The sequence below is a fragment of the Apostichopus japonicus genome, chromosome 12 (assembly GCF_037975245.1).
Source record: "Apostichopus japonicus isolate 1M-3 chromosome 12, ASM3797524v1, whole genome shotgun sequence".
NCBI classification, from domain to species: domain Eukaryota; kingdom Metazoa; phylum Echinodermata; class Holothuroidea; order Aspidochirotida; family Stichopodidae; genus Apostichopus; species Apostichopus japonicus.
The window spans coordinates 26,901,086-26,913,458 of NC_092572.1; the positions used below are offsets into that span (position 1 = coordinate 26,901,086).

Genomic DNA, 12,373 nt, shown 5'->3' on the forward strand with positions numbered 1-12,373 from the left:
ACGAAAGATCCAGCAAAACACTTTTGAAAAATTCACGCGAAACTGGCATATCGTGCTAAATGCAACTAACGTCATGTAAACAAGGCTCTAGTACACCCATTTATGAATATACCGTAAGACCACATCTGGTGTTAAGCGGGGGGAAAAGAGAGTATTTTCTAGAATTTCAAAAAATACGGAAAAAATAATATCCTACCATAGTTAAGTGCATAGCAAATAGCCTAACCACCTCGTCGGTTATGGATCTCACGAAACTACAAAAACACAACTAATTGTATTTTGCGAACTTGACATTTTCTACAAGAACATGGAAATAATATTAAGCATTTAGTTAATCATGCCAAGTGGCCTAAAACATATTTTATTACAAGGTTTTACTTTCATAAAGATGGCCATAGCTAGTGGGGCCTCGATCATGTGCTGCGTGTATCATGGGGAATACTCCATGAAACGTTTCTTGGAAACGTGCTAAAAAAGTTAACAAACAGGTGTAAGACAGGGGATGGGCGCGCAGTTGATTGGTAAGGTACAGTACCTGGGAAAATTCGCAGCACATGTACAGTAAGTAGTCAACCGTAGAATATAAGTAGGGACCGTACTGCAGTTGTAAACTGATGAACGTATAGTGTGCGCGGGGCTTTGCCGAACCTTGTTTGTTTCATAATATCGGAAGTTCTGTAAGTTAAACTTTTTAAAGATTGTAAGGCAGATTAAATCTTTTTTCATTTTATAACATAATATAGCTACTCTAACTTGTCATTTTCAAAGTTTCATCAGCTTCGTGACAATTTAAATTCAAAAAGTTGTCAGTATTTTGCATCCTCAACTGCGAGTTTTTTATCGCCAGACACGCAAAAATACCAACATTTTCCGGGGTCTTTTCCCCCTCAACCCCACAAGGGGTTCCACCCCTTGACCCTACCAGGCCCCTAGGGTGGGCCCCTGGACCCCACGCCTTTATGCTCGCACGCTACGCATGCTCGGCGTGTTCGCTGCGCGAACACCGGCGGGAAATCGGAAGTGTGTTCGCAGGAAATTGAACAAGGTTTTCCAACACTGGTCGGAACATAGAGACGTCGGAACATAGGGTATGTCACCCTTCTTAATACATTGAGAAATTACTAGTCAAAAATATTTTGTGAAGCAAAACCGTACGATATATTTCACAAATATTGATGCTTAGATAAGTGCTTCCTCACAATCAACGAGCCGCCCCGAAATTCACTCCGCTTACGTAAAACTTCTATATATATATAACACGTGGAAAAACACAAGTTTTTACACACATAATTCCCATTGACATTGTTTACGGAACATAAGTAGGTCAACGACATTCGAACTTGGCAACTTGCCCAAGTTCATTGCACCGTGGGAACGACACAACAAATTGTACATGATTGTACATTTTCCCGCCATCTGGACGCCCGAGTGTAACTTTTGATGTAATATGCAAATTATTAATGGTACTGTGCGGTTAAAACTTAACCTATTGTGACACATACAAATTTTGGGAAGTTGTTGTAGATTTACTTTTGTATCAAATGTAAAGTACTGTATGGTACTATAATTAATAAAAGACGCTTTTCCTCAGGTGGTAGGGAAAAGGGGTATTTCGGTGAACTCGATCTCTTTGTATAGTATTTGGATACTTAAAATGACCATGTACTGTACATGCAGTTTCAATTCTATTTAGTAAGCTGTTCTTCGCATTTTTATCCTTTGTGGATCTTTATTGGAATAAATACGAAATGTATTTTTTGACGCCAGTATTTAAAGGTAAGCATTTTTAAATTGTTGACTGAGCTTCAAAATCCATTTTCTAAAAAGTCGGTTTTAATGAAGGTTTTATCAAATATAACTAGGGTAGGAAAATATTAATTAACCACATTAAAGAAAGTTTTTCTATTATCCAAATAAAATACATGTTTCTCGTACTGAGATCTGAAAAAAAAAAACAGGCTGACGTTTTTCTTCTTTTCATGCGCTAATACTAGTTTGGAATATGTGGCAACCTTAACAAAATAATTTTTAAGGTTAGTTAGATTTCTTGAATCCGAATAGAGACTCGGGAATCAGGAAAAGGGAGGCCCCTTGCGCGGACGATGAAGATGTTTTGTTTTTAACCGGCACTGCTTCAAAGTTGTTGGGTGGAATTTTTTTCCCTTTTCATTCTGTTCGAACCAACGATAAATTATATAAAAACTTAACACAAGAAAGGCTTAGTAGTACTTTATTATTCTTCAAAATGTTGCCAACTATTCAAAGTAACATGGAACATAAAATCTACAACTAACACTACTAGTAACAGAAAAGTCGCTATCCGTACGTAACGTTACTGTTGTTAAATAAAAAGTTAAACGTGTAAAGTTGTGAACTGACATCAAAAAGTTTTCAAGGCGGAACTCCTGTAAAGATCGATTTTCGCACAGTAGAGTAGGAACTTCATGATACACGATATTACGACTTAACGAAATATCGTGAATAATAAAAACCCAAAGCCCAAACGAAGTTACGAATTGTTATGCGCTCAGCTTGAAATCACGATCTCACGATATAACGTGTTAGCGTGAATGTAGCAGTCATGTTTGCTATCGTGAAGGCTTGGTATCACGATATAGCGTGTGATCGTGGTATATCGTTATATCGTGGTAGCGTGTACAAAAAATTTACAGTAGTCAGGTTTCACGATAGAAAACGATAGAAAAAGATAAGGGCATCACGATACACGATGCCACGGCCGATTTAATGTGAACGGTACTGTAATGCACACAGCAGTCAAAGGTACACTAACACAGGATGGTTGTAGCATGATATGGTACAGTCATCTCAGGATGGTTGTAACACCATACAATAAACCATAGGATGGTTGCAGTATGATATAACTAACACACAATAGGATGGTTGAAACAAACAGAAGCTAGATGTATCATACATACCAAACACCCAAAAAGATGATACATCTAGCACACAGAAGGATGGTTGTTGAGTGATAAATGAGTTACACTGAGAACTGTACGAATACAGAGAATTCACAAAACAGATATCCATTAGCATCCATACCAAACACCCAAAAGGATGGTTGTAGAATGATTCATATAGCACACAAAAGGATGGTTGTTGAGTAATACATAAATCACACAGAGTATTTGTAGGAACACAGAGAATACACAACACAGATATTCATTAGCATCCATACCCCCCATCTCACCTCTTCCTCCAGTTCTCTCTTGAGCGACTGTAATAATTTCTCATGGTCTCTCCTCATCTTGTCTACCTCCTTGGTCTGTTCTTGCTTAATTTCCTGTTTTCTCTCCGAAAGGACTTTCTCCATCTTCAAAAAAGGATGACAAGAACACTGCTCATGTACCTTTGCTTTATCATGCTTTTCGATGGGCAAGCAATATCCCGTTCACACTTTGCAAAACAACGTTAGCCCGAGTAAATACGACTAACTGACCGGCATGAAAAAATTCTAGACTCTATGAATCTGGTAAACTTTCGCTTTCCATATGTCCGCAGAAACATGGCGTTGGTAGACTAAAAGTGTAACGGCTAGTTCTACCACGTACTCAAGTCTTTTGAACGTTTTCAATATGCATTCTGTACATGCACGCAGGTCTAAGCAGATACTTTATAACAAATACAGCATGCAATATTGAAATGATTGAATGACCGCTCAACAGACATTCTCCACATGGTACCTGCAGATAGCATCAGTCATACTTACAGACCTAACAGTATGGACTGTTCCCATGTCTGATGTCAATTGCAGATTAATATAATATTGATCCATACTGCCAGATATGGTAGTATGAACTTCTACACATTAGATGACTGCTCAACGGTTTTTATCCACACATTATTAAAAGATATGTCAGACATACTTACAAACCTAACAGTATGGACTGTTTCCCATGTCGTTATCTGAAGATTATTATTTATATTGAACCATACTGACAGATACAGTAGTATGAACTTATTCGCATATAACGACTGTACGCAACAGGCTTTCTCCACAGATAGTGTAATGTGACATACTTACAGCCCTAATAGTATGGATTATTCTTCACATGTCTGCAGATGTTATACTGATCCATAAAAACAGATGCACTTTTACAACATTTAACCACCTCTCAAAGACAGGACAACTCACCCCTTCTTCCATCTCACTGACAGCCATTTGCTTTTCTCTCGACATTCTCAGCTTTTCTTCCGATCTCTTTCTTTCCTCTTCTTGGGTTTCAGTGATTTTAGCTAATAGGTCATCCATATCCTGTGAAGAAAGAAAGATACAAAGAACAAGAATGAAACATACAAACAGAAATTGAACAAACAAACACATACAAACAAACAGAACTGAACAAACAGAAACTGAAAAACAGAAATCCCCTGCTATAGACCCATCCTTGCCAAACTATGGGTCACAAGCTTTTACCGTAGATTGCAAGTGGAATAACAAAAATAATTAATGACAAACACTATTTCTGTGGTAACGAACCTGTAGATACCAAGATAAGTGCCTTGGGTAGGCAAGTTGGGTAATGTTAACTACGTCTTGTGATACTGGGTTGGCAGGGTGCAGGGCAATAACTTAGAGTTCAAATGTTGTATGGCAGCTTTGAATGTTTCCGTCTCATATGAAATGCACAAATGGTTCCCGTCTACAAAAGATGCTTATACAACTCTGTGGACCTATACAGCTGTTTCCTCATATTGTAATTGCATTTTGCGATGATGTACCCATTAAATACCTCCCTGGGGAAGGGTATCAATTGACCTATGTATATCAAATAAATACCTCCCTGGATTAGGGTAGCAATTGACCGATGCTATGAGGAATAAATACCTCCCTGGATTAGGGTATCAACTGACCGATGCCCCAATAAATACCTCCCTGGGGTAGGGTATCAATTGACCTATGCTATACCCAATAAATACCTCCCTGGAATAGGATATCAATTGACCGATGCTATACCCAATAAATACCTCCCTGGAATAGGATATCAATTGACCGATGCTATACCCAGTAAATACCTCCCTGGTGTAGGGTATCAATTGACCCATGCCCCAATAAATAACTCCCTTGGGGTAGGGTATCAATTGATCGATGCCCCATTAAATACCTTCCTGGGGTAGGGTACCAATTGAACGATGCCCCAATAAATACCTCCCTGGAAGTAGGGTATCAAATTGGCCACTTTAAGATGGACCTATATGAAACTTCAACTTTAATTGCAGGCTATACAGAAGATATTTTACCCTCTCATGTTTTTTCTTCATCTCCGTCTCTTTCTCCTGTCTCTCTTCCCGGTGCTTGTCCTCTGCTTGTCTCTGCAGTTCCTTCAGCTCGGCATCAAGCTTTGCTTTGAGTTCATCGATGATCTTAAGAGAGAAATTAACGATAAATTTCCTTCTCTAGCCAACCTCAAGTAAAGCCTAACCAGCCTTCACTCCAAAATAAAACTGGTAACTAAGAAAATCTGTCAATTGTTCAAATGGTGAATTTTGTCGTCTGCTTAGTAGTGCGCATCCTAAAATGTTCTATATTTGTTATCCTTCTGACGTACCTTGGTTTATCAAGCGTGAGGCAGCCTTTTGTAAAGTTCTACGTCTAGAAGATTCATGTCTGGAGAGTTCATTGACCGATATTAATGGGTGGACATGAAACCCACAATCACCGTGTCATCATCAAGTACATGTCATGTGAACATTATCATTCACATTATTACTGAGCCCCCAAAACATACGATATGTTATTCGTTGCATCTACCCATAAATGAAGCTTCATGAGCAAGTTTCCAGTTTGCCCAGAGATGCCAACCTCTTGACACAAAGAAACAGACTAAGTATCCTAAAAAAAAATAAAAAAAATCATATTTTGGAGAAAAAAAAAAAAAAAATCAGATTTTCACGAAAACTTGACACTACCATTCGCCCGTTGGCACTGGGCCAGTAAAATGTCAGAAAAATGTTTTACTGGTAAGAACGAGCAAGTAAAATTTTTACTTTTTCATTAACATTTAATGAGAAAGTTGTAAAGCTGCCGATTCCGCATATTTCCCGCCCATGTAGGCTCGTTGTTCAACGTGTTTGTCAGTGTTTGGGGGGGTTACTTGTACATGCTTCTATGCGATTCCGCTTCCATTTGAAAGATGAAAAATCGTATTTTCAAGAGTCAATATCGTATTATCGTATTTCACGGTACGATTTTATAGTACTAAATACGATACAATCCTTTTTTGATGGCATCTCTGCTTACCTGTTCATTTCTTGTCTCCATCTCGTGTCTTTGTTCATCTTCCAACTCCTCTGCCTCTCTCTGTATCCGTTTCTTCACCGCCTCTCTCTCCTCTTCGACTTTCTTTTGCTCCGTGCTACGGATCTCCTCTAGTTCTCTCTGTAAAGATTCTAGAGCAGTTTTCTGTTCCTCCCTGTAGAGAAATAAAAAAACAAAATACAAGGATGATAGAGCTTCCTCAACACTAACCTATGTTTGAACAACGAAATAAAAAAAACTGCACAAGAGAGGATAAACAAAGAAGAGACAGAAAAAAAAAGGAAGCGGATAACAACACTTATATTCAGTTACTTCTGTGACGTAAGATTGCTCTAAAAACTAACAAATAATTTGCTCTTACCGGAATCTTACCAATCATCACTTTAAGAGCAACTCCCCAACATTCATGTTATGCAGCCACTGCTAATTTTCAATTCCGATTTTTTTTTCTTTTCAGATTTTGCAATCCAGTTACTTAGAATTCTATTTTGTCTTCAAAGTAGTGCCAATTTCAGTTCCCCCTTTTTTTACTATTACTCTGGTAATTACTGGTAAGCCTAACGTTAGTATGGCAATACATTTCAGTGAGCCTATCCCTGGAATATCATCATCTTTTTACTAATCTATCCGAACAAAGAATCACCCACTTATTTTCCAGGGTATCCATCACTGGGGACACTAACAATAAAAATTTGATATGTGAAATCAGCTAGGCCCGAATTCATCTTATATTGTTAACAGTGTGGTAAGCCTAACGTTATAATATCAATACATTTCAGTGAACCTATCCCTGGAATATCATCACCTTTTACTAATCTATCCAAATAAAAGAATTACCCACTTATTTTCCAGGGTATCCATCACTGGTGACACTAATAATCAATATTTGATATGTGAAATAGGCTAGGCCCGAATTCATCTAACATTGTTAGCAGTGTGGTAAGCCTAACATTAGAATATCAATACATTTCAGTGAGCCTACCCCTGAAATATCATCATCTCTTTACTAATCTATCCAAACAAAGAATCATCCACTTATTTTCCAGGATATTCATCACTGATGACACTTTTGTCAACTCCAAAAAAAAAAAAAAAATACAGCATAATTTTGTGCCCAAGTTATCCTTGGATTGTGGAAAGGCAGAAGTAATGGAACATTACAAACACATCAATGAAACTGGTTGAACGGCAGTCAGGCACGTAGCTTGGAATTTGCCAAGGGAGGTGCGAATCTGTAGGTAAACTATCAGAGCCGTAAATTCTGCTTTGAAAACTATCTAAGCGTAGGGCCACCATAGTTGGCGCAAAGCGTACAAGAAAATTTTGGCTGAAAATGCCTCCAAGATTGCTGGAAATGGCACTTCCCAGGCCTTGTAAGTTGCACCTAAGCTTAAACTTACTAGCGATATCATGTAAACAAACATTTTCAGAGGGGGGGGCGGTTGTCCCCTTCCCCCTCAGCTAGGCGCCTGACGGCAGTGAGAAAGACGACGAAAAGAAAACACAAAAACTATGAGAAAAGCAGGAAATAAGTCACCTGAGTTTATCTTCTTCAGTTTGTTGGTCTCTTTTGATGGATTCCTTCAGTTTTCTGATGGCATCAGTCTTGCCCTCCATCAACATGGCTTCTTCATCCTCTGTTTCCTCCTTAACACGCTTCCTCATTTCGCTGCGAGGACAAGAAAACAACAATAAATAAATAAAAATACATAATTCAGGGATTTGCCCAGGATTTCCTGAGTGCCTGGTATACTGATTGCCGTCCTGGGGAGTGGTCTAATGAGGCGGGGCGTCCCCCTCCCCCTTTGAGAATTTTTTCGATTTTGGCAGGTGCTCAGATGCCAAATGCTGGCACTTGTGTAGCTTTTTAAGCACATACACAAGTACTAGTTTGCTAACAATTTACATTTTTTTTTTCAATTTATGTTGAATATTATATATCCTTACATTAAGAATGTAAGGATTTTAGATGAAAATAGGGCTGGGCGGGATTCACGATTTTTAAGACAGTGCTGGGCGGTAATTTTTAGTGCTGGGCGGGGACCACCAGTGCCGCCCTGCGTGGGCACATCCCTGTTAATTACCAAAAGATTTTGTTTTTTCATATTAAAAACTGGCAAAAAATAAACAGCATAACTAGAAATAGTATAGAAGGCTTACATCTTGAGCAGATTTATTGAATTAATTTGCAATCTTTTTTTATTGACAACCAATATTGACCAAATAAACCAATTTTTGAAGAACCTTATCGCTCACATATGGAAGCATATTCGCTGACATATTTAGGGAGTTTATTACACAGATTCTATATCATCATATAAGCTAAAGACAGCTAAAGGTTGAATTTGCTAAACTAAAGGTTGAATTTGATTCTTCTTCAACTGTACCAGCCATCTAATAACATCAATTAGTACACTGCTTATAGTTGTTGCAGAAAACAATAAAAAACTTGTGTTTTTAAACTTGTCAAAACTTTATGCAAATGAGAAGTGAATAAATTTCTACTGTCGTATACATTTGAAAAGATTGTTATGGTGATCTAATTGAGTTTCATATTCTCCTTATCAGACACTTAGTTCAACTAAGTCTTATAGACTTTACGGATTAGCCTGGGGTAAGAAAATAAATCACGGAACGTGGCAAAAAATTGTGGTATAGGCTCCAGTTTGCGTATGCTACAGTGTGTTAGGATAATAGTTTTTGTCCCCGAGGTAGAAAGAAATCATGGATATTCCGCAAATTCACGGAAAAAGCTCATGCCTATAATAGTAGTGCACAAGTTATGCCTAGTCCTAGTGGTAAAATCCAGCATATCATTTGAATGTTAGGCTAGACCCTATGCCTACACTAAATTGCATGTAGGCTGTAGGAAAGCAAATTGAAAATCACATTAGACTATACATGTCCACAATGATCTGCTCCAAACACTAATAATCTTTTCACAGAAAATGAACCTTCTTGTAGAAGTCATTTCAAAATTAAAGTATTTTCCAATGAGCTATGTCAAATGTTTTCCTTTTCCCTACATTCCCCCCACCTTTACTGACAATTTCCAACTGCTTGGAAAAAATACTTTTACATACCGGTTAAATTAAAACAAAGAGGCTTCAACAGGCATCACGCTCTTACCTGATTTGGTTTTCCTTTTCTTTCATAATGTTATCTTCTTCGTCCTCCTCTGTTTCCATTTTCTCTTTAAGCTTCCTGATTTTCTCTTCTTTGTCTTCTAACAGTTCAAGCTTAGCGCCCTCTATTTCTTCTTCCAACCTCTTCTTCAACTGTGCGAGGGAGTCTTCATGTTCCCTCCGTAACAACTCTTCTTGCTCCGATCTCTCTTTCTCCAGTTGTTGCTTTCTGCATAAAATAAGAAACATAAACAAAAACAAATTCACCATGACGAAGAAACCACAATAACTTCAGTTGCATTTTTGCTCTTTTTTTTCACCCAAATCATTGTGACAAAGGCCCTCTTTTCCATTTCTGAGGCAAGATATGATTTAGTCCTCCCTCCCTTATCCCCAGATATGGCCGCAAAGGCATCCCATCCAATCGACAAGATGATACCCCTCAGAGAATGACAGCACTGGATTAAATTGATACCAGTTTTTATCCAAGCTTTGAATAAATTTACTCACAAAGCCTCGATATCTTCTTCCTTTTTGTTCTTCACATTTTCCTCACGCTCTGTCCTTCTCCTGTCCTCTACTGCGGACAAAGACGGTTTCCTGGAGAGTTCTTCAGCTGTCGGCAAGTTGAAGCTGGGTTTGGTCCCCGCTGTCTTCAAATCCAGTCCCTCCTTACCAGCAATAGGAGCTTTTTGGGACAGTACTGGCTTATCTTTCTTGGAACTTTTCAAAAACTGTGGAGTAAGGAACAATCAGTGAGCTAACAATTTGATATATGACGAGTGGTGGACGAGTTGAAGTGAGTCTATACTATGATTCTCCTATTCATACTGATACTTACTAGTACTTACTTACTAGCACTTATCCTTCCTATTACTTACTCTTACTTATTTGCACTTATATTTACTAGTATACACTAATACTGATGCTTACTAGTACTTATACTTACTTATTATTACTTTTACTTCCTACTACTCACACTTACTTATTAGTACTTATACTTAGTAGTATTTATTAGTACTTATCTTTACTAGTACTTATACTTACTTAGTATTACTTTTACTTCCTAGTACTCACACTTACTTATTAGTACTTATACTTACTAGTATTTATTAGTACTTATCTTTACTAGTACTTATACTTACTTATTAGCACTTAGACTTCCTAGTACTTATACTGACTTATTACTACTTAAACTGACTTATTAGTACTTATACGTACTAGTACTTATCCTTACTTGTACTTATTAGCACTTACTGTAGACTTCCTAGTACTTATACTTACTTATTAGCACTTACTAGTACTTCCTTACTAGTACCTATACTTACTTATTAGAACTTACTAGTACTGATACTTATTAGTTCTTATACTCACTTACTAGTACTTATACCTACTAGTACTTATACTTCCTTTCTAGCACTTGTACTTACTAGTATTTACTTATCAGTACCTACCTATACTTACTAGTACTTATACTTACTTCCTAGTACTTACACTTACTAATTAGTACTTACTTTTCCTTCCTTACTTGCACTTACTTATTAAAACTTACTAGTACTGATACTTATTAGTAATTATACTTACTTATTATAACATAAACTTACTGGTATTCTTTTACCAGTACTTATACTTACCTTCTAGTACTCACTTACTAGTACTTATACAGTACTAGCATTTTATACCTTTACTCATACATGTACCCACGTTTCATCGATTTCTATTCACCTAATACTAGGATACAACAAAACCTTCAGAAGCGATAAAGGTTGTCAATTAAATTATTTACCTAGAGACAATTCATATTATGATATAATAATTGTCCGATTAAGGAGGGATATAATTTCTATTAATAACGAACAAAGTTCATCATTAGATTACCAGTAATTTGGCAATCTCTTGAGTTCCTAAATATCGTTCTCATTACTTACTCTGGATTGTGGAAGATCGTCCGGTGAACGAGGAGAATCGTCGGCCAGCTCTAAGCTCCCCGCATCCATCAGGCCCAGTCGTTTCGACAAGCCGGCATCGATTCCAAAATCCTAACCCGTGTAAAAAGGGAATATCATTTCAAACATGTGCAATATACAAACAGAAATCCAGAAAGCTAGCAGGATTAGTGATTCCTAGCCTTTTTTAAATTGATAGCAACTTGTAGCATCTGGGATAAATGTGTCCTAATGTCTTGTACCAGACAACTTGACTATTGCAAAGGTACTACCCTTCTGAAAGTTGAGGAGAGAAACAGTCTTTAGTAGGAGTGGAAAAGCCACTAAGAAGAGCAAAGGCCCAATCCTACAGTATGACAGTTGTTGACACTGAAAAGCTATTCATCAAGGAAATGTTTGTGTTCGAGAGCTTACGAGTGTCTCGGACTTTGACCTCTGTTGACCTTTAACCTTAAGAGACAACACAATAGGGTTCTTCTTCTACTCTGTAAGGTGCATCAACATACCAAATATGAAGTTCACCCACTTTACAGTTTTGGAGTTATCGTGTTTACAAGGTTTCAGACTTTGACCTCTTTTGACTTTTGAACTCAGTAGGAACAAATAGAGTTCTTCTACTATAAAAAGTGTATTATGAAGTCCGCCCACGATAGTTTTGTGTGTTAACATGCCACAGCGTCACACAAATACACACACGCAAGTGTGTTTTACATTTCTCAGACTGAGGACCCCATCGCTTTCTACATCGTTCAAATTCCTGCACCCTAACCATAACACCACCTCTAAACAATATAATTCTTCTGACGATGTGGCAGTTCATTTGAAATGACGACTTGCAGGCCTTTCCTTAGTTCAAGTCCTCAGTCAGAATGCAACACAAGTGCACACACACCATCGCATAGGTTCATATCAGTTTTTGTTCACAGATCCATTTTTTATAAGGGACAAAGATCAGAGCTCTTGAAACTGCTTTTGAAACTGTTATACAAATTAATTACTACTAAATTATGCTCTGACAATTATTC

The 12,373-nt window shown here is 37.6% G+C and overlaps 1 protein-coding gene across 1 annotated transcript in view; it reads right to left on the bottom strand.

Annotated features, from left to right (window-relative positions):
* Window positions 1-12,373, bottom strand: part of LOC139976803 (uncharacterized) — a 63,608-nt gene that overhangs the window by 34,832 nt on the left and 16,403 nt on the right. The window contains exons 9-16 of the mRNA XM_071985594.1: window positions 11,331-11,441; window positions 9,913-10,136; window positions 9,407-9,631; window positions 7,815-7,946; window positions 6,260-6,431; window positions 5,260-5,382; window positions 4,154-4,273; window positions 3,209-3,331 (exon numbers count right to left, since the gene is read on the bottom strand). Of these exons, the coding sequence (XP_071841695.1) occupies window positions 3,209-3,331; window positions 4,154-4,273; window positions 5,260-5,382; window positions 6,260-6,431; window positions 7,815-7,946; window positions 9,407-9,631; window positions 9,913-10,136; window positions 11,331-11,441 (1,230 nt within the window). The remainder of the gene's footprint in view (window positions 1-3,208; window positions 3,332-4,153; window positions 4,274-5,259; window positions 5,383-6,259; window positions 6,432-7,814; window positions 7,947-9,406; window positions 9,632-9,912; window positions 10,137-11,330; window positions 11,442-12,373) is intronic.